The sequence below is a fragment of the Catharus ustulatus genome, chromosome 4 (assembly GCF_009819885.2).
Source record: "Catharus ustulatus isolate bCatUst1 chromosome 4, bCatUst1.pri.v2, whole genome shotgun sequence".
Classification (NCBI taxonomy): Eukaryota; Metazoa; Chordata; class Aves; order Passeriformes; family Turdidae; genus Catharus; species Catharus ustulatus.
Genome location: NC_046224.1, coordinates 71,584,058 through 71,610,692, shown reverse-complemented (window position 1 = coordinate 71,610,692; position 26,635 = coordinate 71,584,058). Strand labels below are relative to the sequence as shown.

Here is a 26,635-nt window from a genome sequence, read left to right as displayed (position 1 = left end):
CAAGTAGCACAAAGTAGCCCTTTCTGTAAAACCTAGAGAATTATTGCTGATATTTCTGCCTGAGGAACCCACCTAATAATAATAACAACAACATGTTTTTCCACACTGTGACTTGATTCCGGCTGCACACATTTCCATTCCAGTGTCATTCACAGTTGTTTTTAACTTCAGCAAAAAGCAAGTTTCCATTTCAGCTAAGACCAGACGTATCAAATTCAACCCAAAAAAAAAAAAAAAAAAAAGAAGTGTTGGGGAGGGGAAAGGAAGGGCATTTTGGCTGGGGAGAAAAATGAGAAGGGAACATAAAAAGAGTAAAGTGTGAATTTTCTCCGAGACCCAACGCTATCTGAGCAGCAGCTAGCAGGCACAACTTTGTGCACCTTATTTCTTAGTTTTCCATCTGTCCATCCTGCTGTGTGCTGGGGAGGGAGGGAAGAGATTGGGATGGCACAGCCCATGCCAGGAACCTCTTGGTACACTGCATCACCGCGTCCCTGCCCAAGTGAGCTCATGGGGCTCAGCTGGGCGCGCGGAGGTAGCAGCGAGTGCCATGGAAAGTCTAAGAGGGGTGCTTGTTCCAGGGTTGCCTGGACAATGAAGAATCGGCTGCCACCCCCTCTGTCGTCCCCCAGGCAGGCCCATGAATAGCAGGTCTGTTCCAGCAGCTGTATCCCGGCCCAGCTCCGAGCCTCCGGGAGCTGCGAGCGCTCCGTTCCGCGCTCCGGCTGCACGGCGAGACGCAGACCTGGGATGGGCACAAGGATGGCCTCGGAAAGGGACAGCACCAGCCCACATGTGAGTCTGATCTGGGAAAAAAAGGGAGGGAATAGCCATTTTGGGGGGAAATATCCACTGCTTCTATCATTTGCTTCTCAGTTTTGGCAGCTAATTTCCTTTGAAAGCTCAGTTCTGCTTTTTTTCCTCCGCTCGCCTTTGAAGAAAAACCAGCGGCAGGATGTCTGCCCTGTTCTGCCAAAAGCAGTTAGGAGCCTTTTCCCAAAAAAGTAAAGGTAGGAAGAAGGATATTGCTAAAAAGAGATGCTTTTTAGGGAAGGAAGGGCAGCAGAGGAAGAGATTAGCCTTCAGCCCTCAGAAGGAGGCAGCACATACTCTACAAGCTGCATAAGACTGACCTGACCCTCATCTCACAAAGCCCTTCTCTGTTTGGCAGAGAGTGCTCTCAATCTGGAGAGGAGAAAAAGAAATAAATACAGCAAATACTGAGGGAGTGAAGAGACCAAGGTTTCCTATGTAGGGTTTTTAGAGAAACAAAACTTCTTGGTGAAGCTCTTTCAGTTCTCTGTGTTCCTATTCTGAGTGTTTGTGTTTTTTAAGAAGGGTGTTTCTTGTGCGCAGCGTGCGTTCTCGGAAAGGGCAGCTACCCAAGGGTTTGGAAAAAGGAGACTGTTAGAGATGAAATGGAATCAAAAGCCCAGATCACAAACACCCGTCAAACCTCAGAAGTTCAAGTCCAGATCTGCACTTCAGACAGCTGTGGAGAAGGGAAGAATACAAGGCTTTGCCTAGGGCACAGCATCCAGCCCTGAGTAGGTGGCACCAGGGTCCAAATTTTGCAGCTGGTTTTTCTGTCTGAAATGGTCTTGATCATTCTTAGACTTGGCAGTGGGAAGTCACTCTGGGGTCACAGTTTTTGTTTCTTCATGTCAAAGAAATTAAAATGATAAGATTTGTGCCCTTGGAAATAATCAGGACAATGTTCCTTAACAAGAAAGAAGGACTGAGACTCTGCAAACCTGCAGAATGAATCTCCAGTGAGATACGAGGTGCAGAGCAGTTTTTGAAAGCCTGTGAGTAACTATGCTCAATAAGAGACACAATTAGTGAGGAAGTTTGCACAGTTTGTGAAAATGTACTTTCTTAAGACTGGGAGAGATAAATGTTAGTCTTTCCTAGAACTAGACAATAAGGGGGAAAATACAGACATCGTTAAAGCAGGAGCTGATGGTAAAGAGAGGACGAGAAAATGATACTAAATAAAAAGTCAGATTAACTTCCTGTATATTAAATTGCTTCACTCAATGGGAAGTTTCAGATCTAGTCCAGGTATAATAGATAAAAAGTTATACCTTAAAGTCCAGGTATAATAGATAAAAAAACCCCAGCCTCACTGATTAAAAATCTCGTAAACTATTGCCACTTTTTCAGTTTGCAGTTTTCTCTTTCAACCTAACCTTGAGGTTAAATGAAGAGCCAAAAGTGATCACCAGCACCTTTGGCCCTGACAATACTCAAAGAAGTAAAGCCCAGAAAGGCAAAAGTTCCTTGAGTTGTAAGGCTGAGAAGAACATGCAATCTGTTCCTCAAGCAGGGAGTGGAGTGTGCACCACTACACAGACTGCCACAGAACACCCCCACTGCTCAGATTTCCTTTGTGACACCTCACAGGGAGCAGGCAGCACAAAACACAGGTGGATGCACACGGATTCCTGCATGCTTATCATCAGGAAATCCACCGTGCTAGGAGAGAGAGTGTTACTGGTGTAATGGATAAAAACCCTTAACCAAACGAATCTAGTTTGGTTCAGACTCCAAAGGATGTAAAAGCATAAGCTGCAAATGGACCAAGAGCTCCTCTGGTTTCAATCTGAAAAGCCTCAAAGGAGCGGAGTTGACCCAGTGAGCACCGAGGCATGAGCTTGGAACACCAATCATGCGATTAACACATGAATAGCGAGTGGCTTTTCCAAGACTCATTTATCAAGGAACAAAGAAAGTTGTGGGTACAAGGAGTCTCATGCATACCTTTACTATCACATATAATTTGACTGCAAGCCAACCACTTTATGCTATAAATAAAGGCCTGAGTGAGCCTTCTTGGAGCTCTCCTGGCTAAGCAGCCTGACTGCATGGCAGTGATTTCCCCTTGCGCTGTGACAACCCTCAAGATTGCTTCTCAAAGCAGAGAGCTTTTACCAGCAGCAGACAGTTGGTAAGTGGTTGATGCTGCACATAACCCTGTAGTATGGTAACTTTGATTTGTGCCCTGGTAACTTGGATTTTATCTTGGTAACTCTGATGTTTTTTCTTGATGACTTTTACTTGTGCCTTGGTAGTTTCGAAACACTGTTCAAACGATTGTGCTGTATAATAACAGAGGGAAGTTTGCCATCCAACATTTTACAACATCATATTAAAATCACTTTCACAAACACCTTTAGTGATGATTCTTGAAGTGATCTAAACCCCTGCTCATGACCAATTGCTGTAGTTGGCAGAATCCTGAATCAGGATTCAGGATGAGACCTGAGACAGGCTCAAAGTCCTGTAAATGGCATGACTTGACAGGTATGAGGCGAGTGGAGGGAAAAAAGGGGTTTTTCAGTGGAGAGTACATTTAAAAGCCTCTTTTGAGTCCCTGCTCTGAGAAGTGAAGGCAAAGCAGGTATCTCCTTGGAAGTTTCCAGCTGTGGGTTTACCGAGATTTTGGGGAATGTGCCCTGCACGCTGTAATGCATGAGTCACTCCTCCTCAAGGGCTCCTGGATGGAGTAGCAGGAACAGCCATGAAAGTTAACTCTGATAAATACAGAAACAGGAATTTGTAGTTCTAGACTGAGGGTCTTGTGTGCCTGACCTGGCAAAATACCTCCTAGCACTTCCTATACAGCGTATCCATGGCTAGGCAGGTAACTAAAATTAAAAACAATGGACCTTTGTCCTCATGTAGGAGACAGCAGGAAAAGGCAGTCAAGATTTAAGAAGGCTCTGATCAGTCCCCAAGGTTTTTTGCTTATTCTGAAGCATGAACAGGAGCTCACTCAGCAAAATTGAAAGTGTCTGTAACAGGACCCCCTCATCGAGCATGTCATCAGCCTGTGGAATTTGCCATCTCCTGGGGCAGGTTAGAAGGCCAAATATTGGGGCGAGCAAACACTGAAAAAAGGGTTGGGAGGTCCAGTAACAATATTTACAGTTATGCAAGCTAAAAAAGGTACCTTCAAATTCCATAAGGCAATAGCAGGATAAAAATAAATATGCTTTTCAGCTCCCTACAGGCTGTGGAACAATTGCTGACCAGACTACAGGTGGTAGCTTGCATTAGGGAAGTTAGACAGCAGCATTCCCTAAGTGGTACCTAGGATTGATTTTTAACTGCTTTTTAAACTCCCATTAATCCACTTTCTCCCTTGCAAAAATTCTCTTGTTTTGTGTGTTTCTAAGGAGTCTGTTTTCCCATTCTGACTTCTAGGAAGACCAACAAAACCTCAAATGGTGCAGAGAGAGATGCAAAAAGGAAATGGTGCTGAAATAGAAAATAGGCACAAGACTGTGCAGCCTGTTTTATGCCAGCCAGTCAAGTGCTAAGAAAATAAATAAAACTGGAATGAAAATATCTTAATTTAAAATATTGGTTTACCTATTAAAAGATAAAACTTTGACATTATTTAATCAGAATGACACATTTTTCTCCCTGGATGTCTCTCTTTGTGGCTTCCAAGTGAAACTTTCACTTTCCATCATTACACACCTGCCATTGATGAGAAACCAGGCAGAGAGCAGTGTGCTGGGGAGTTAGAGCAGAGTACATCCTGAGACAGCTGGGATCTGAAAAATACATTTAGGGTAGAAACAGAACAACCAACAAGACCCCATCACCAATTTCCTTTCACTTCAGACAATACAGGTGTATAAATTATGAGTACGGCTTTGATAGAAACACTCTGGCTGATTTGCTTGGACTTCTTGATGCTATTGCCCCCCTGACTCTCACCTTCCATAGAGATCTGCAGGGGAAGAGGGGAGGAAGGAGCTGTACAGGACAGTTCTTTTCAGCAGCAAAAGGCCCATTAAATCTGTTTAGCTGTGTGCCTCAGCTGCTGCAGCTCACAATCTGGCATCTCAACAGAGCCCTGCTTCATGGGTGATTTAAGCCAACGTCCCAGACTTGGAATGGGAGTGGCTGTGACAACATCATTCCACCCCTCCCAGCACAGCAGCTGAAAATCACACATATTGCCACAGCCAGGTCTGTCAGAGCCCCAAATGGATATTGCAGAGCAAAGATTGGGGCTGATACTAAATGGCTCCATAGTTTTATTAGATTCACATTTTTATGTTTTCTTGCTTGAGTGTTATGTTGTGTACAAGTGAGTGTTTAAGGGATGAAATATCATCCATGTTCATACTGCAAAAGAGGTTATATATTGTATGTTGTGTCTTTCTTTTTATAGTTTCTTACTCTTTGGATGAAAAAAAAATACAATCCTCTGGGATGAGAAGTAGAACTAATACCTCACCATTTAGGGAATCATTCATACTTCAAAAGTAAAAAGAGTAAACAGCTAAAATAATCATTCTGGAAAACAGACCCTACACTGAAATTTTTTGGCAGGAGTTGCTTCATAAATACCTTGAATGGAAAATACATCTGTGGAAATAAAGACAGGTTTACAAGTAGCTTGCAAGGAAACTTTGTTGAAGTTGAATAATTTCAAGTAATTGCATAGTTTACTTCCAGTGCTCAGTTTTTTACCAGATCTACAGCAGGCAGACTTTGGAAAGGCAGATAAATAGAGTTAGCTACAGGTCTAACAGTGTGGACTTCTCCAAAATGTCCACAAAACATTAGGAAAGTCCCCCTTAACACAGTAAATCCCATCTCTCACATCCCACTTTCAGTCTAAATCTGATAAGGGCATGCAGTGTGTTCACAGCTGGGCTAGACTTTCAGTTTTTTGGTATTTTGTGGCTTTAACTTGTGCCTCAAGGCTGTGATGTGCTTACAAGTTCCTGGTTTGGGCATGTATTCGCCTGCTTCTGCAGCAGTCTGCACTGCCTAGTGCTCCAGGACCTCTCCTCTCCTCCAGCCATTCCTGGAATTGTGGCAGACTTGTATGGCCAACAAAGCAATGGCCAGTGGACTTCAGCAGCACTATCTGGGTTCTGTAATTTGGGTCTGGATAGTGAAAATCTGCATTGAGAAAGAGCCTTTTAAAAAAGAAATCTAAGTGCTTCAGAAAAATCCATTTCTGTGGCATCCTTGCACGTTGTGTGCAATCCAGTCATCACTGAGCCCTAGTTGGTCAAAAGACAGCTGTGAAATAGGTTATTACACTTTGGAGCAGGAGTGATCCTATGCTTTTCTTCCCCAGCTGCCAGGACCTGAAAGTGTTGTAGGTCTGGACCTGTGCTGGTCCCACAGCACACTACCACTAGAACATGGTCTCAAACGTGGTTCCCACGTGCTGAGAAGAAGGAGACTATTTCTTGCCATCACTACTAATTGGTTCTTGGTTCATTGTCAGATGTGACATTTCCCATCCTCCCCTCACATCCCTGCTGCCCTCTCTACCTGGACATGGCCAGATTTCAGTGTTTTCTTAGGCTTTTCCTAAACACAGGGATAGTATTTTTCACCTTGAGGAACTGGACTCTGGGTTTTAAGATATCTGTGGAAAATGAGGCACATGTGGAGTTAAATAAACCCTTGGAGCATCCTCACATCTGGACACTCACACTTCACCTTAAGATGGGCAGTGAAAGAAAAGCAGCAACATCTTCCTGATGGTCCCACACTGCACTGGACATGTCTGATGACACAGAACAGCCAGGGTTTGGGTCACAACTAAAATGTTAAAAGTGGTGAGGGACAAAAACGGGTTCTGTAAAAGCAACCTGAAAAAGCCCAGACATTTCTAAAGAGCAAATTGGGAGGGGTGGAGGGAATGACCTGTGTCAGGGGGTGCTACCACATACCCTGAGGTAAGGGAAGGGAAAACTAGAGCTTGCCTGCTATAAAGGTTCCTTTAAAATAGCAGAATTTCTTTATAAGGCTTGTACAGCTGAAGCAGGGAGAGCAGAAAGGGAGCAGGAGGCACAGGCTCTCCCTGTGGGGATGGGCAGGAGGTGACCTGGCACAGGCCCTGGGTGACAAAGGGCACCTGTGCAGCGCAGGGGATGCTCAGGGTTCCCTGTCACTCACAGTGACAACAAATCCGCATGGCTACACCCTGTCTGGGGGGCAAGGTCAGCCAGCAGTCACACCAAACCATGCCAGGACAACCCTCCTGCCACTGCTGTGCTGCTCCAGCCACTTCTCTTATTGCACCCCCCTGTTCAGGCACAGCCCCCAGGGCCACCACCTCTTGCTTGCAGCCCTTTCACGCCCTGACATACAGATACATCCACCCCCACTTGCACCTTGCAGACTCATGTGCACGGGGAGTTTTGGTTTTAGTGAGTCACCACAATCCTGGTGATGGTGGTGGCAGCACAGCTCTGCTGTCTGGCCAGCAGTAAAACACTTTGGGAATCCTCTGCAACGTGAAATATCTGTTAAAACACACCTAAATTGAATTTTTCTACCTTTGGTGAAATAGCTGCCCTTCTCACCTTCATTCCAGCTGTTCCTGAGAGCTGATCCATGCTTCTGTTAGCCCCCAGCTGACACACAGGTACAGCATCTCCCCTCCCTCACCACTGGAAGCTTCCAGTCCAAGTCACCATCCCCCAGCCCTCCCTGTAAAATCTGTATTATTCTGATGTGTTTCTCTCCTGAGAACCAAAAATGGGCAGTGCTTCAGGCATACAATAAGCACATGCTGAAGTGTGAGCTTCTCCAAGTGCAGAAGGGTGAATGGGCATTTTCACTGCCACTTCCCTGTGCCTGGCTTGTGAGTCAAGTGTTTATAAAACTGTCTCTGAGGAAAGGCAATGCAAGAAATGAGCTTTACTGCTGTAATCTAGACTGCCTCAGGTATGTAAACATGTAACAGAAACATCTGAATTGGACCCCAGAAGGATGGAAGGGCCCAAGTGCAGAAGCTGCAAGATCCACATCACCAGTTACCATACACCTTGACACACTCCTTTGAGCTAGCCAAGCTATAATTCCTTGTCAAATTACATGAATCAGATATGTGACTCTGTAATTAGAGCTGTGAAAGCCATTATACACAGGATCTTAGAACTTTCTATCCAAAATAACCCTTGGGGAAGAAATTTCTCATGAAGCTGCTTGGGTCAAGGTTCAGTGAGTGCTGGAAATTCTGGGGGAATCCTGTTGGCAGGTTTAGAGAAATGAGAACATGAAAATGAGATAATGTTCTGGTTTGTGGCTTGTTCATGCTCTCTTGGGTTTTTTTTTCTTTATTTTTTTCCTTAATATTTATACATATTTGCAGGGGTTTTCACTTTTTCAGTCACATAACTGAATAATATTTTGTGAGATTTCAAAGAAAGCCCAAATTCACCACAGACCTTGCCTATGTGAGGAAAACAACTGTTCCCACCAATCTAACAAAAGCCAAAGGGTGGCCAAGGATTCTTCTGTGATCTGCGTTTTACTGAAGGAGTATTTCTGCAGAAAATAACAGCACACAAATACTCTCCAGGATTTGTGTGAGAACCAAGTTCTTCTGTCCCTAATTCTCCAAGAGTGCTATGAATATCAAGGAATTTAATTTCACAATCTCCATATGGAGCAAGAGGTGTTTTCCTGCTTATTTTACAGACAGTAAGTCAAGGCAGAGATGGTTAAATGACCACAGACCTACCCAAGGGCACACCAGGAGAAGGTGACAGGAGGAGGAAGGAAAGACTGGGCATCTCTGGATGGGTGAATTGCCACAGAGCAGCAGTATTCTTTGGTTTCATCTTTGTTCTCACTGGTTAAATCCTTAATCTCCATGAATTCTTGAAGAAATCACTGAGAATTTTTTAGTCACCAGAGACCACTCTGTTACTTTCCACAAGGTAAAGAAGAGCTTTAACTGAAGATGTCAATAAGAGACCACACATAATTCCTTCCCCTGCTGAATGGTAACTTCAACATCCATTGGAAACACAAAAATTTTGACACCCATCCAAAAGTTCAGGCACACAGCTGTGTTTGCACCTTTCTTGCTGGAACTGGAGTCACTCAACCATGCTGATGTAGGACGAAACCCCAAAGCCAAAGTGAAACAAGCTGAAATATTTAAACAGAAATTCTGATTCAGAATGACCACACAGGTTCTTGATGCAACTTTGAACTTTGCACCTCCTTCTGGCTGATTCAAGATGAAATGTTGCTGCATGCTGCTGTGTGATTGCAGGCTGTGGCCACACAGTTTTTGCTGACTGAAGCTGGAACAGGGAGGTTCATCCTTCCTCATGACCACCATCAATTATTATTGCTGCCTCAAAGCAATGCTCAAAGTTATCACTCTATCAAGACTAGGTTAGGAAACCTCCATTACTGAGTGTCTAAGCTAACCCAGATCATTGTGAAAGAACTTGTTTAAGGAATATGTCTGGACAGAGACAGAAATAGCAGCTCCTTTACACAGGTCTTCATCTATCTTACTGCAACAGGATAATTGCTCAAATTTTTGAGTATTTCTTAGCTGGTTATGTTAGCTAAAGATCTTGTCATTCTATGATTATCAGAAGACAACAGATGGATTCTTCTTCACTTAGTTGTAAAAATTAAGGCAAAGAGTTAACAGGTACAAATACAATAAAAACTGCTCCTACATAACACTGGACCTGGGGTTTTTCCCATCTTTTGCCCATGGTGATACCTTGTCTGGCAATCCAGACTAATCAGGCACACATCCAGCAAAGGATTGATATGCTACAAGACAACACATTGTGCTGCTGTTTTCTTTTAACCAGAACAGATTTGAACTCCATCCTCACATGCTAGATGCTTGGGAGCTGACTCTGGACCAGTTCTTTAGCCAGCCCCCATTTTTGGCACGTGGTTGTGAAAAAGTTGCTGGAGGGAGTTGTGTCAAAGGGCTTTTACTTTACTCTTAATGGCTCCACGTACAGTCTGAAGGAATCTGAAGCGCTCACGAAATGTGGTTTCCCCTCTGGTGTTTGCTGTTCAGCTGGCTCAGCAGCTCAACCATTTAAAACCATTGTGAGTGGAATTAGCACTTGGGAAATAATGCTAGCCTGTTCAGACCCAGAGAGGGATGGGCAAAGTCCACTGGTACAATAAAAGCCCCTCTTACCTCCTCCTCCTCCTCATGTGAGGAGCCAGGGGTTTGAGGGAGAAAATTTCTCACATCCAGGTGCAGCTACACAGGTATCAGGTGAAGGAGACATGAGCCTAACAAAATAAAAAAAAGCTAATGTGTTCAGAGGAAGGGATAATTTCAGTATCCCAGAGGGAGAAAAAAAAAAAAAAAAACAACAAATACACAGAAACCTCACTAAGTAAGTGTAGGGAGCAAATCATGAAGGAGAAGGAATAAAAAGAGGAGCAGTGCCCCAGAAGGATTTATTCCATAAAATCACAGACTATGAATGCTCATAAACCAACTTGGGGGAACAGATACAGAGAAGAGACCCAGAGGCCTCTGTCCCCAGAAAACAGAGAAGATGGAGTGCCCTAATTCCTCCTAGTCAGGGCTACTACTTGTAGCAAGAGGTGTGTTTTGTCCCTGTGCTGATCTAATGCCCAATTATTCTGCTGAAAACATTAAAAAAAAAAAAAAAAGAGATAACAGATACACTGTAGATGTGTATCCTTGTGTAAGAGATTTGAATTCAGGACCAGGCTCAGACAAGCAACTCAAGAGCAGATGGCAGCAGGTCTTGGTGGCTACTAATTAGATTGGTGATGTGCAGTTGAGGAGCCCTCTGATTCTTTTCCAACCCCCTTTGCTCTGCCTCCAGCCATCATCAGCTACTGAACAGGGTCAGCCTTGTGGTGTGCAGTGTTTTGGGCATGGCAGAGCAGCAGTTCCCTCCCTGGGCAGGGGAATGGGCTCTGGCTGGGCTGCTGGCCAGCGTGGTGGTGAGCTCAGGTGTTCAGGGCCAGGGTGGAGCAGGGCTGTGCTTCCTCTTGCCTCACTCACATTCCCACACAAACAGGGACATTATCTCTGCTGTGAGAGCAGCTGACTCAGATGCTTTGCCAGATGCAGGGAAAGGTGTCCCTGTTGTGGCCAACAGCAAAGAATGGCTAAAAAAAAAAAAAAAAGATGCATCACTGTGGCTGTGAATGATAACAACACATTCCTCTTTATTCTGATCCAAAAGCAATTTTTTCTTCCTTTGTTCTCTTCCCTGTGTTTTCCTATCTGATGAGAACTTGTTTCTCAGCTAGGAGCCCAGTCAGTCTGTTATTGGTGTGCCTCATATAACTTTTATGTTCCTCCCATTTTTTTGTTTTACATATTATCGAATGACTTATGAAAAGTAAAGTTCAGCCAACCAAATCTCAGGAGTTATGCAAGAGCAAGTAGCCCTGAGCTTCACCACAAGCCCTGTACATTGAAGATGAATGTCCATGGGTAGATAAATCTGTTTATGAAGTACATTGTGGGTGTGCAGAGATGCAGATATGGCTGGGGGGTGCTGCTCCCAGGGACTATCCCTAAATCAGAAGGCACTGTCTCCAGCCCTACTCCTGACCTCTGAGAACCCAAGGACAGTATCTGGTGGAGCTGCATCAGTCAATTCCATACAGATGAAACAATTCCCTACACAATACATTTGCACCCTGCACGCTGACAGAACACTCCTCTCCTGTTATCACCTGCTCTTTGTGAGGCTGATTCAGCAGAAATGAGAGCCACCCTTGTGGGAAGTTTGTGTCAGGACCAGCCAAACTCACAGGCTAAGAGAAGGCTGTGATTTTCTGATCACAATCTCTGTATGGAAAGATCTGGGGGCTTTAAAGGCCCTCCTCTCCTTTTGTTGCTTTGTGAAGGGCAGGTAGGATTCTGACTCCTCTTGGTTGGGCTGTAGATGATATTTTGGGGACCTAGAATTGTGGGAATATTGTATCTGCTGCAAAGCAGCATTCAGTCTGCCTTTTGCCCAAGGCACACACACTGTCAGTGCTAACGTGTTGATACCTGTGAGCAGAGGGAAATTCACATTCTGCACACAAGTGCTGCAGGAGCTGAGGTGGTGAGATGATGCAGGGAGGGCAGAGGATGGATTACAAGGCAAAAGGTCTTCAGAAGGGCCAAGAAAACAAAACTGTTTGGTGCCAGGGTCAAAAACTGGGCAGAACAATTACAATGATTTCACTAAATATTTATCTCCCCGTCAGATAAGGATAAATATATATTAAAAGTGACTGGTTGTGGTAATCATATTAATAACTGCTAGAAAGTTGCTTTTGCCCACTTCATCTGGTCATGCTAGCAGCAGCATCAAAAAAGTATCAGGGTGCCCAAACAGAATATGAGAGGTCAAAAAAAAAGAAAAAAAGAGGGAGATTGGCGTTTCTTTTTGTTGGGTTTTGTTAAGGTTTTTTTTTTCTTTTTTTTTTTTCAGTGAGTGCACAGAAAGGCACCACAAAACTAGTGTACAACATATTGTCAATAAAGTTGAGCTGCTCCAACAGTGGTGAGATCTGCTGGGGGAAGTAGAAACCCAGAAGGGATGAGTGTGATCAGGAGGGAATAAACTATAGGGATAAACTCCTCAATCATTTCAGTGCATAACCAAAAGCCAATATGAGCCATTTGTCCAAGCCCATGCCAAATGAAGACCACCACAACCGCCCTTCAAACACAGTCATCCAGTGCCCAGTCTGCCCTACATGGTCCAGGGTTTTTATTCTCCCTTCCTATCTCTTTCATCCCTCCCTCCTCAAACATTTAGGATTTAATTTGGACACAGCTTTCTGGCTATCCCCTTGCAGGAATCCAGCTTTGGTACACAATGCTTCCTGAGTGAAGCCCATTTGAAACCCAGGGCATTTGTTCTGCACCAGTGGTTCCCACTTCTTCCATCCTTTAACCATATTGTAGGGAGAAACTACAGGATAAACACTAGGTTCAGTGAGAGAGGATTCATAAGAAACTTCAGTTCCTAGAAAGTTTTGTTTTCCCACTCCAAAAATGTTCAGTGTGTCTGAATGAGAATGCTTTCTTTAGGACAAGACTGTGTTTGCAGAATCTGGGCATTCAATTTTCATAGAAATGGTTATTCTGCTTTAATCTCCTCCCATTCCTATTCTGGCTCTGTGTTTGCTTCCCCAGTACAGTCTCCTAGCAAGGTCTCATTTGCTATTCCCTTTTCCAAAAGTCTCTCAAAGCAACCTCTACTCAGGAGATCTCTGAAAAACACAATTGTCACTAGGGGGATTTGGGCCTCCCTTTAATTTCTGCCATGCTGTACTATAGCTTCTCATTATAAAGTTAGCTCTTGGAGGTTCTTTGTCTCTGCAGGGTTGAAAGTTGCTGACTGAACGTCTAGGTCCAATTTTCCACCAGTCCTCTTTTAACTGGCCATTCTCAGCTATGCAAAGTGTTTGAATAATGCTACAAGATCATTCACACATCAATCTTATTTTACATTTTGAACCTGTTTCACAAAGGGGTTAATGAGGAAACAAAACACAACCTGAATAAATAAGTCACCAGAAAAAAACCCCACTATCCTAATCCTTTAAATACAGAGCCAGAACAGCAGTTCTTCTCACAGAGGGAAGAAGAAGGATGTTTTTCTAATCTGAGAATGTAATTCCCAGGGCCAGTGTATGAGAAAACAGCAGTAATCTACAGAACACCCAGGAACAGTTGTTGAAAGATTCCCAGGGTGTAACTTTTGGCAGGACATCAGGTTCCAATAAAACCCTCTGAAAACACTAGCCCAACAACAACAAAAATAATAATATTTTACACAGATGAAGAGTCTTTTATCTAAGGCTCACTGCAAACGATGAATGAGCTTCTTGAGGAGAGGTGAACAAAACCAATGCTCCAAAGATGTTGCCACTGATTTGGTGATGTAGAAAATAAGTTATTGTGTACAGATTTTGGAGGGCACACAGAAAAGAGTTAACATGTATAGGCAAGCTGGGGAGCATTCTTTATGGCAAACTTACATGGGCATTGTAATGTATTTTTTAATGTTTTCAGTAAATCAACTGCTGACATTCCACATACACAGCCTGAGCACCTGTACATAAACCAAGCTGCCAATGATTACTTTGTGCAAATACACAGAGCACTTGGAGAGTTCACTCACAGCCACTTCACTCTAATGTGAAATTCTATGTACAGTAATTTCACGAATACAAGCCGCACCAATTTGACTAAGATTTTGCTCCTAAACCGGAAATGCGGCTAATAATCAGGAGTGGCTAATACAACCTCAGAAGTGCCTGCCAGAGTGCTGAGCCGAGCAGCTGCAAAGTCGGCATTTTGTGATTGTTACAAATTGCTACTCTGTTGCACTGCGGGTGGAGCCTGGCTCCCTGTAGGCAGCACGGGGGGCGGGGAGAGAGGCGGGAGAGCTCTCTTTCCTCCTCTGCCACAGCCCAGGGGAGAGACGGGGGGGGCCCGGCGCCGCCATTGCCGCGGCCTGGGGAGGAGAGGGGGGACCCGGGCCGCCCCTACCGCGGCCCGGGGAGGTGGGGGGAAGCCCGCGCCACCATTGCTGTGGCCCGGGGAGCCGACGGGAGCCCCGCGCAGCCATTGCCGCGGCTCGGGGAGCCGACGGGGTACTTTGTCCCCGCCCGCCGCCGCCGCGGCAGGAGCGGGGAAACTCCGTCCCTGCCCGCCGCCGGCGCCACGGGCGCGGGAAAGCTCCGTCCCCGCCCGCCGCCGCTGCCGTAGGAGCAGGGGAAGCTCCGTCCCTGCCTGCCACCGCAGGGCAGCGCCGACCCAGGGTGACCGAGCCCAGTGGCAGCGGCGGCCGGCCCCGAGCGGCAGCACCGGGCTGGGCCACCTGGCCCCGTCAGCGGCCCCTAGCGGGCCGAGCCTGCACAGCCTTAGCTCAGCCAGTAAACCCCGCCCTCCCGCGGTTCTGTTACTAATTGCACGCGGGTCCTCGCTGCGAACGACAAAGCGGCTTATATTTGGGTGCGGCTTATCTATGGACAAAAACCGAAATATTTGCCAACACCCAGAGATGCGGCTTATAGTCAGTGCGGCTTGTATTCGTGAATTTACTGTACTCTGCTTTGATTCCTTCTTGGCACACTCTTGTATGTTTTTTGAGACGTCTGGACATTAAATATGTATGTAACCATATATAAGAGAATGAAAAATTATGGAAGTCAGAGATTGATGTAAGCTGTATGTGAACTGCTAGAAGTTTTAGATCCAGACTTTCACTTTGCACTGTGAGCCCATCTCTGCAGGGGCTCACAAAACCTGAAATTCTGCATCACTCTGGGCCACGTGTGAATCTCAGCCTACGTTTCAAACGCCACACTGTGAAGATGTTGCTTGTGGTGCCATAGTGGTAAAACCCACAGTGAAATACAGCTTCTACTGCATCACTAACAGTTTTTATGGATGAATTGGATTGCATGTGACGCTTTTGGCATGAACATCTCATCAAATGTTGCTGCCCTGGCCTTACCTAAGTGACCTTTAGAGGACAACATATATTGAAATAAGTGGTTCTTTTCCTCAGGGTCTCTCAGTTCATATTTCACACAAGGATTACACCTTGCTCTTTGTAGCCACTTTCAGAGTCAACATCACTCTTATTTCCCAGCACGGCACTCTCCTCAGACAGCAAAAGCTGTCTGAGTAGTAATTGTCTGTGCCTGGAGTACAGAGACCCTGGAATTTCTACTCACTGCTTACATGAAGGAAATTATGAGAAACAAGCCATGTTTCCTCTGTGTCATAAAGGTAACAACAATAGCAACTAAGGTTTCCTCCAGACACCCCCAGTCTCAGCAGTGACTAACAAGCAGAAAGATTAGATATGGGGATGATCTAACAGCCTACTGCTCCCAAAAGAGAGAAGCCCTGCTCCACTCAGCCTGTGACCCTTTGCTCCCTCCTTATCTCCTGCTCCCAGACACATCCCACCTTGCCCTTTTGCTGGAATTTACCAAACCCTTCTCACAGACAATTCAGCTCATTAAAGCTGGAGAAAATGGTCTATTCTAAAGTTTTGGTTTTTATTCTTACATTTTTACTTATTTTTTATAATTTATCTTAGCTTATTGAGCCAGATTGGCTCAGAACAGAGTCTTAGGAAAGCAGAAGTGCAGGAGAGCACAAGACTTAGAGCAGGAGCATTTGCTCTGGACTCTTAGGTCACCATAACTACCAGGTATAACCCTCAGAGTTGAACAGAAGATGCTCTGTTTCACTTTTCTAGTTTCACTTTTTTCTTCATTGTTGACCATAGCTACTTTCTGAGATAATTCCGCCAAGTCAGGAAGTGGATTAGCAGAATAATTGCTGTAATTCAGAAGTTGTATTCAGCTGCAAATGCAGGAGAGAGAATAAATCTGGCCCCTTAGAGCTGTATTATATAACACCACAAAAGAATGAAGAGGGGCAATTAGAATTGATGACACACAACTGGAATAACTTTTATGGGTTGAACATACCACGATGGCAAGGCATCACAGCCTGCAGGAGCTGTGTAATGCTTTACTCACTATCAGATATACCCACATGGCTTCCCTGTGGCTGGAAACAGCATCTATCACTAAGCTAAAATACAGAGCAGCATCATGAGTCACTGCAGCATTCAAGTCCATTTTCTCTGTCCAGTTTTGCTTGCCCTAGACCTGGAGGGCACCTGGTCAGAATCCTTAAAGGACCTTCAATACCAGCATTACTGGAGTGTTTTTACTTCCCTACAAACGCACACACACTTGTTTCTTTCAGCACTCAGCTCCCATGCAGAGGTGACAGATGTGCAGCTGCTGTTGTTGGACACAGGTTAAAAGTTTGCAAACCGGTCTTAGCAGCTGCATTTGGAAGTTAAATTCTGAGAAAGTGAAGTGCTCCCATCTTCCCAGATCCTGCTTTTGAACAACCCTATAGTTATGGTCAGATTTTTGTGGTGTTAAAAGAATTTCTTGTCCAGCTATCTGCTCTCAAAGCTTAGATGACTAACTAGCATTCACTTCTATTTGTTACTGAGCTGTAACTTTTATCCCCTCAGCTTCCTGTAAAGTTCCACTCTGTATCTTTTCAGAAGCAGAGCCTGTTCTAATGACAAAGAACGAACAACGTGGGAAGCAACCCGGAATTCGAGTTTCCAAAAGTTCTTGTGCTAAATTCCCCCTGAGCCCGTGTGCACGTATCCCCAGAGGCATTTGCACACATAAATCGCTGCTTGCTTACATCTGGCACATGCAGAGAGCACGCTGCTTGGCACCCTGCTCACATGGGCTGCAACTACTGACTGCAGGCAGCTCTGCAGATAAGCTGGAAGGAGTTTCTCTGTAATCAGGAGACACAAAACCCCACTGAGTATTTTGCTGATTTTCTTTATGTATCAGGTTCACTCTTACCTGCCACTTCCCGATGAAGTTTCTGCAGGCTTGCACCCATGGGATTATCAAAAGAGGTGCTTTTCATTCTTGGCAAGTAGAAAAGATATTTCCACATCCCAGATGTTGTTTACCTTGCTGTACCTGTAAGTGATCACAAATTGACCAAGCTTCAATTCCCAGAAAAGCAGCTGTCTAAAGCAACAAATCCCATCTTACCAAGACCACCCCACACAGGCTGCAGTCTCACATACAGCCCCAAATACAGAAGACATGGCCAGAGAAGTTCAAGTTAAAAATACCAATCTAGTGCCATACCTAGGTTATTTTATCACCTTGTACCAGGGTAAGTGCACATCAAGTGAATTTTTCAGAGTGCTTTGTGAAAATTCCTTTGTAGTACAACATTGATCGTATCTCTTTCAACTGTAATTTTTTCCCCTCGCAAGCGGGTCGGATTCCTTCTGGGTCCTAAATGACAGCTTCTGAGAAAGGAATATTTCTTTTACTCTTAACCTGGAAATTTACAGTCTGGTCAGAACTGCTTTGAGTTATGCAAGTCCAGATCTGTATTCCTTTCATAATTGTCTGCCATGGTAACAAAGAGGCAGCACCATGTCTGGTCCCTCAAGCTCTGTACTTGTGCCAAAGATAACCAGTTATACTGGCATAATTAATTTTGATGCATTAATAGCACAACAGTTTTTGTCTTTGCCAGGATATGTGCCAGTAGGATATGGCAAACACAATTTAACAAAGATTTTTCCTCTGTTAAGAGGGAAAACAATCCCTGATTTTAAAGAACAGGAGAGGAATCCTCATTTAGGGATTAATCATCGCTTTGTAACTCCTGCAAAATTCACACTTCAGGCTCTGATTTAGTTATACACAATTGCTCTGGCTTACTAATTAACAATAACATGGGTATTAGCATTTCTTCTTTCAGGTTTTTAAAGTGCTGATTTAAAACTTCTCTCGGTGTGAGGAGCATTGCTAAATATCTGAAGTGTAAAATAGCATTTTAAATTTGCATCTCCATCCAAACCCACAGGGGTCGAAAAGAAAGGCACGATTTACATTCAGTACCTCCTCCTATGACCTGGAGGACATCTGGAACTCTTCAACCTCCACTCTGTAAGAAAGGGACTTCTCTCCTGAGGCTACAAAGCAGATTCATATTTTGACTCTGTTTGTGGTCACTGAGGGGGCTTGAGCTTGAAATTATCAATCCCCTCCTATGACTTTTATATGAGTCAAAGCAAGAGGTTCTCCAGAGACACCTGAAGCTGACACTTACAAAGCCTTTCTTGCTCTTTCACTCCAGACCCTAAAAGGTATCCAGCTTTTCAGCTCATGGGGTGTTCCCAGCTATCCTGAGTCACCCCCTGTTTATTTTGAGTAGAAATGAAAATGGATTGTCTATCTTAGTTAAGATAGGAAACCCCCCACCTTCTCTTTCTAATTCTAAAGCAGATTTCAGTGAGTCCCACTTTGTTATCAGTACCAATAAGGTTCCTCTCACGGTAGGAAGAAGATGATTTACAAGGGCCAGTCCAGCACATCTGCTGGATATTAGTCTAGGTCTTTACAAGGGGAGTTAAACAGTGCTGCTGAATGGCAGGGGTGATAACTGAACTCAGCCTGATTGAGGCAACATTTCTTCTAATAACTCATTATTCAGAAAGATCTGATTAACTTTGGCTTCAATACTCTGTAGTGATTTATTATTTTCCTGTCTCCTTTGAGCCTGCTTTGATAGAGTTTTGAATTATGAAATTTGATGCCAACTTTGGTTCGGTTGCATCAATAGCTTTCTTCCCCCAAAAAAACTCTCTCTTTGTTCAGTCTTTTATTCCACCAAGGCTTGCTAATGTCTTTGTAGCTGTAGAATATAATATTATTATTATTAATAATAATAATAATAAATAGTAGCACACAAGATTAATGCTATACCAAACCAAAGCTCCCAAGAACACATGGCATTATGGAAAACACACAGAGATGCAAGAGGAGATGGATGATAAGCCTGGAGGCAGTGGCAGAATGAAGCATGGGCACTAGGCCTGCAGGCACCCATTAGGCAAATAAGGAACATCCAACCCTGCCCCCATCATGAGGGGTTCCACAGGGAGCCACGTGAGCTTTTTCTGATTGACTTTGATGAAGGGATGCTGGAAATAGATAGTTAAACCTGCTCAAGACACAGTAAACATTCCCACTGGAATGGTCAGCTCCTCCTGGCTCCTCAGTGTCAAGACACAGCAGGACTGACTGAGAACTTCCCAAGATGATTGTGGTATGTGGGGTCCTGGGGGGAAGTGGTGATGGAGCAGCAGCTGCTTCACTCCTCAGCAACTTTCAAACACATCTGGAGGGTTTGCACGTTGCATATCCTCCTGCCACAGTAGCAGAAATGGTTTTTTGGGGGGGTCTTTGGCATGGAAAGAAATTAATAGAATGAAAACCATTTGTACTGGACACTACTATTAGATTTCATTGTGGTTTGTCTTTCTATGGGAGCCTGGATTCCCAAAGGAAAAGAATTGCCAGGAAGGTCCTTTTCTGCACATTTTTCCTGGTAGTTGCAATAATTTCTTTCATCTGGAGATGTCATTTCCACAAGGCAGTGCTTTCTCAGTTAGTTCAAGGATATATTCCTGATAGTGCAAACTTGCAAGCTGCCCAGAAACACAAAGTATTCCAAATGGGGCTGCTTGTTCATTTAACTGTCAAATACATAGCTGAGGTAAGAAGTGCTTTCTCCATTTCCCCCTCCATTTCCAGGAGTACCCAAGGGATTAGATGCATTTTGAAAAGTGCTCATGCTCTGTTTGCAGCAGTAGCCATCTCTCACCCCAGCTGGAGCTGGAAAAGCTGAGATCCACTGCAATGATTTTGCTAACATTCCAGTGACCTGACTATCCACAGGGACAGGGTATTTTTGATAGCAAGCCCTTCATTCCTCATTCTCCCAGCTGGTCCACTGAGGCTGACATCATTTGACCACAAAATACAATGCTAACCAGCAAGCTTTTTTTGCCAAAATATAATTTGATAGCTCAACACATTAAATTTTCTTTTGGAATCAGTGTCCACTATATATGCTATTATTCACCAGTGGCATGCATTCAATATCTCTGTGCAATCATCCAGCAGTCTTTATATTTCTGGATGTATTTGCCAGAATGAAAAAAAAACCCAAGGAAAAATTTAAACCATTTTCAATGTGTTTCCAACTGTTGGACTAAGTTTTCTGAACCACATTGTTGAGTTGTGATATAAATTAATGAATATTCTCCTGAGCAGCTGCTATTCAAAGGGTTTCCATTTTCTTTTTTGATTATGATCTGTAAACCATGGAACATGAATATTATCAGGTGGGGGCTACACATGTGGGCAATCTGGGTTTACTAAGAAGGTCATAAGGGAATTTACTTCTTCCCCTGTAGTCTGGAATGATTTTATTGTCTTTTTTTTTTTTTTTTTTCTGGAATGAAGAGTTCCCTTCAAACAAAAAAAGTCCATCTTTCCAAATATATGCTGGTGTTGCTGTTGCCAATTTGACAACTGTGACATATGAACATTTCACAGGAAATCTGGAGGTTTTTTGGGTTTCTATTGTTTTTCCCCTCAGGCAGCTCAGAGTCCTGAAAGAGCTGCTGATGAAATATTGAACAAGTGTTGTTAACATCTACTTCCAGCAATATAACAGCTCAGCTATAAGTTTTAGTCAGAATAAAATCTTGATATGGAATAGTTTTCCACTGGAAAATGTTCTAATGAATCTTCCTGAAACTGTGTTGAGAATATCAAAATTTGTGAAAGCCTCCCATCTAGATGTTTCAGAATGAAATATTTAATCTTTTCACTCTGAAATACCTTTTTATTTTATATTTGACTGACCCAGTATTTTATGCTACAGAACATCTAAAATATTTTTTGAGTAGTCGAAACATTTTCTCTCAACACAATATAGAATATTTTTCCCCTTTAACTTTTCTTTCCCAGACAGTTTTGAGGCATTTAGCATCATCCTTGCAGATCAGAACAAAAAAAAAAAAGGGGAATGTAACCAAGCAATTCCTGGATCTGAGCCACACAAGGTCTGGATCAGTCCCAGCTTTCTGCTGAAAATCTTGGCTGCTCACCTCAGGCTGCAGGGACTCACAGGATCAGCTTTGGACACTCTCTGGTTCAGGTTTCAGTGTCAAGGCATTGGCTATCCCAATAATATCCATACTCCCTGGATTCTGCAATTCTGGTGCTGTAAGAACCACTGAGTGTGTGGTCTTAGCAGACACAGAGCCAATTCCAAACTCTCTAGCAAGGTACCTTGAACAAACACTTTGTGCCTACAACACACTGATTAATAAAATAGAGGAGTTCAGACTTTATGAGACTTGTGTGGAGGATTGAGATTTTCTGTTTAAAACATTTCCATTTCTTGATCTTGAGAAACAGAGGAAGATCTAAACACAGCCATCTACTGTGTAATTATTGATTATATGTAACTCTTGGTTGAGATGCAAGCCATTTCCAGATGAACAGAACAATTTTAACTACACTACAAGAAATTCAGTGATGGTTGCTAGAGCATGTAATTGGGGTTGTTACACCAGCAAGGGTTGGGTATTCACCAGCTAGAACCAGCTCCTGCCCACACTGTTCCAGCACATATTCATGATCAACTCCTTTCAGAGGGTTTCCTCCTCAAAAAATCAGGGAAAGGATGGAGTTGGAACCCTCCTGCCATGGGCAGGGATTCATTCCACTAGAGCAGGTTAAATCCAGGCTGGTCTTCAACATTTCCAGGGATGAGGAGTCCACAAACCCTCTGGGCAACCTGTCCCAGCACCTCACCACTCCTATAGTAAATAATTTCTCCCTACTACCTACTGTAAACCTGCCCTCCTTCAGATTAAGGTCCTATCCCTTGGAAAAAGTCCTTCTCCCACTCTCCCTGAGGCCCCTTTCAGGTGCAGGAAAGTGCCCCCAGGCTCGCCCAGACTCTTCTCCAGGCTGAACAACCCCAGCCCTCTCCACTGCTGGCACAGGAGAGGAGCTCCAGCCCTGTGGTCACCAACTCTGGACTTGTTCCAGCAGGTCAACACCTTCCTTAAAGGAAAACCCAAAACATAAAACACCTTCCTAAAACATAAACCCAATGAAGTTTTGCATAATCCTGCTCACACAGCATTTACATCTTTGGGATTTCACTGTAGCTAGGTGAACCAACTCAACAAAAGAAGCTTTTGATGTCAGGACACAACTAGATCTGAATGACACACTGCCTTTACTCTCTATTTAACTCTACAATTTATTGTCTTTTAAAGCCATGCTAGGTTATTTATGGAGAGGAAACTAATAAAAGATAAAGACATATGGCAGAGATTTTAGAATGTTCTCTGGCAGGAAGTTATGCAAAAGCAGAGAAGTCACTGCAGGGAAACATAGATTCTCTAAAAAAAAATATCCAGTATTAAGAGAAATGCACTTTGTCATCATCACATGGCAAGGTCCTTATAAACACCCTTGATTTTGGAACCTCTTAAATTTGCACTTTCTGGCATCAGTGTTCTGATCCCACAGATCTGTTTGGACAAAGATGACAAATGGAAGCTTCATTAAACTGAAGAATTGACTAAGTCTAACATTACCTGCAGTAAAATAGATTAGTAGAATTGCTGCTAAATCAGCAGCAAAGCTGACTCAAGTTTACCAGCGAGCAGCAATACATTTCCAAAGTTTAGGAAGAGAAACAGATACTCAGGAGTCCTTGGGGATCACTGAATTATTCAGTGTTGCCCTCTGAGTAAGGCTGATGCTGCACCACTTGGCTGCTTCTGTACCAAATCCAGTAACTGGTATTTGACTGGAGCATATGAAGGTGTCACATCTTGATTTAAAGACTTCCAGAGAGGAAGAACTTACCCCCTCTCTTGGCAAGTTATCTCCCTGTCTTCATTTTCAATTCAAACTTAACCTCAATTCAGCTTCCTGTTAGAGGGGAGTTTGTAGGCATTGTAGCAATATCCAAAAGCTGGTTTAGTACCTGCTACTAATTAAATCTGAATTAATATTTCTTTTAAGCATGACAGTTGCATCTCTTTCAATTTCCCATTGCAACACATTTTATAGCATTATCTTCATAATTTGTATGGTTTTTTTTTCTGTGCACTCTCCAGATTTTATAGGCTTCTCAGCTGTGAGCAAGTTTCTCATGTCATTGTGATATTAAACAAATTAATCTTACAAACACAGCTCTGCTCCTGTCATCACTGCAGAACTGCCATGTCCCATAGCAAGCTCATGTTCAGTGCAGTTTCCATTAAGATCCTGAAATCCATTTCTGAAACTGCCTTCCAGTGGGATGGTTCTTAATGCTCACAAGCTGTATTTCATCTAGAAATCATTAGAAAGACTAGATATGAAAAATAGTTAGAGTAACCCTTATTATTTCATGCCACATCAATGCAAACTGGCCTGACAAAGTCACCTGGCACATGGCCATATTGATTAGAATCAAGTTACTTGCTCATACTGGCTCAACTGAGGCTGGTTTCACCTTGTGACACACAAAGCTAAATGATCCCCTCTTGCCTTCCCCATCTCCACAAAGAAGCATGAGCAGATTTTTGTTAAATAGCATTAATTTCACTTGTCCCTTAGTCATATTTGCAGCCTCATGGCCCTCCTGCCCTCTGTCACAGGCTGCCTCTGACATATTCTATTCTCCAGGCCTGCAAGGATCTTTTATAACACTTACTTCAAGCCAGCTTTGGGCTCAAAAATGCCACAGATTAAAAATACTGAACTGCCTCAGCAGCAGTCAGCATGTCAATCCTAGTTTGGATGGTTCCAGCTCTAGCACTCAACATCTGTGCCAAAGCCAGCTATAGCACGGGCTAATTCTGGCCAGCAGAGCACATCTGGGGCTCATTAAGGGCTGCAAAGGGCAATAAATCTGACAGGCTATCATCTAACACAATGAATATTTTCAAATCATATTTTCTGAAACAAAAAAATACAATGCCCAAAAAGCCAAACCTCACTTTCTACTGGGCACAATGTTGTCTATTCCCTTTCCTGCTCTGCTAGTTGAATCCCAGACCAAACTTTGTCATTATTTGCCCTCTGCTCTCAAAGAAGCTGGGGTTACCAAGGTCATCTTGTTTTGCCTCTGTGCTCACTCTCCTCTAGCCTCAAAAGTTTGCTTACTGCTCAAAGACTTATTATTAAAAGTTAGCAAGAGAAAGCTGTGCACCTCACACAGTTCCTTTGCTTATCTGCTGCTGTTTAGGCATGCTGGGGTTTATTTTTTCATTCTCTATGGCTGATGATTTTCATCTTCCATGGCTATTTGTGAGGGTTGGAAAGTGTTTCTGCATTCCCTTGATGCTTGATTGCATCATCCTGATTCTCTTTAAACACAAAAGAGAACTACTGAGTATTTCTGAATCATTTAGATTTTCACCATTTCCTGCTAAGCAAGTGAGCCATACTATTGCTAGAAATTATTTTATTGCTGTTACCCTTTAAAATGCCTTCCTGTCCTCAGGCTGCAAGGTAGGGGTTTCTTTGGCTCCCTTTCAAGTCTTTCCCTTCTCCATACTTCCACAGGCTCTACTTTACATAATTGCTGCCTCCTTCCTCTTCCCCACTTATCTGATATAATTTTAGTAGCTGCCTTTACTTCCTCACTTCATAAGGAGGTGCTGCTAACCAAAGATATCCTTGCTCATGATTATGAAATTGTGGTTTTCAGTCATATAGTAAAGTTTCCTCATAAAATTTCCAGTTTCATTCACATTTTCCTATCTAGATCTCACAACTTCTCTCTGAGCTTCTCTTCCCAAACATACCCATTCATCATTTTCTTGGTTGCTTTGCAAAATAGGCCATGGGGAGCATCTCACACAAGACTAGACAGAGATGTAGAAAACAGACAAAGAAGTAAATCTTGTGTCTTTCCTTAGACAAGGTAGAAGATGAAAAGTTCTTCATGTAACATTCTAACAAGAAAAATGAGATTATTTTCAATGTCTCCTCAGAATATGCCGGACTAGGGTTCAGGTCCTGTTCTCATTTAGTCTAATTAGAGCCATTACCTGGAATTACTAAGCTTGCACAGGCAGTCTCTTTTCTAGGAATTAACCAGCTCTACTCAGTTTGAAAATTATTGGAAATATGTTTTAGGCATTATTACCAAAGAAAAGAGAGGCTACTGGGAAAATGAGATTAGAAAGTCTACAAGTTTAAATAAGCACTAAAATACCAAGTACTTACTCATTCCTATTAAACTTTTCAAAAGCTTGTGCTTTATCAACAGCAGTGATAACTAAATGTGCTGTTAGTCCAGCTGTGTTGCACCTGGGAATCCTGAAGGAAAACACTAAGGAATAGCATTAGCTTCCCAGATTTTTAGGAGCACCTTGGTCAAAGATGGAAAATGTGTAGTGTCCCCTAAAAAACTGAGAACAGATGAGTGGAGTTGCCTCATTGAAGCTCCTCCCTCCTGTTAATTGCTGGGTTTGAGAATTATAAGGAAGCAAAGGACAAGTGTACACGATGATGCAGGAGTTTACCAGAACTAAAAGTGCTAATGATTATGAAATTAGAGTCTTGATTACAACTGACTAAGCAAAAATTTGATAGGAATATGAAGCTACTTCTTGTTAGATTTTTGTGGTTATTTCTGGTTTTGTTTGGTTTGTGGGCAGGTATGATAACCCAGAACAAAAGGAGCATCCAGCTATGCATAAGCAGAACTCCTAAAGAGATTTTCTGGTCTTGTTCTCTTTTGTTTTATTGGGTTTTTTGCCTTTTCCTCCTTAAATGAAGCTGTCTACAATAGCATGAGGGAAGAGGAAGAAAGGAAGAGAACTTTTGGGAAAATAATCTTCCTAATAAACATTATGGATATTATAATATCCAACGTTACAGCTATTTACTCCATTTTAATGCTGCTATTTGTGGGGAAATAAAATAATGCACAAACAAGGTAAAAACGACTGGTAGCCAGGAAAAAATTAGAAACACAGCAGAAGGAATCTGGGGCTTGGGGAATGCAGTAAACATGAATGTGTCAGGAGGAAAATGACAATTGTCACCCTCAGGAAAAGACTTCTCCATCCCAGGCATGCTACTGTTAGTGTCTAACTGATGCAAGGGCTGAGTTTTGTGTTTCATGTATAATGCAACAGGAGAAGTAATTCCAGTGCAGGAATAAAAAAGTTCATTGTTTTCCATCAACCCCAGCCTCCTTTCTTAGCTCATTTTAAAGTTTTAAATCTCTTTCCAGACTGAAGTAACACCCACATAGTCCTATCCCCACTGGAGTTCGATTTAGTTATCTTGGAAACATGACAATGAAATGATACTGCACCTATTTCTCAGTTATGGTGAAACCAAGAAAGTTTCATGAAAAGAAAAAAACAAAAGGTTTAACTGGGGCAGAGAATAGAAC

The 26,635-nt window shown here is 43.1% G+C and overlaps 1 protein-coding gene across 1 annotated transcript in view; it reads left to right on the top strand.

Moving 5' to 3' along the window:
* Positions 1–540: 540 nt before the first annotated feature.
* Positions 541–26,635, top strand: part of NINJ2 (ninjurin 2) — a 42,708-nt gene continuing 16,613 nt past the window's right edge. Inside the window, exon 1 of the mRNA XM_033057073.2 lies at positions 541–795. Within this exon, the coding sequence (XP_032912964.1) occupies positions 751–795 (45 nt within the window). The 5' untranslated portion in view covers positions 541–750. The remainder of the gene's footprint in view (positions 796–26,635) is intronic.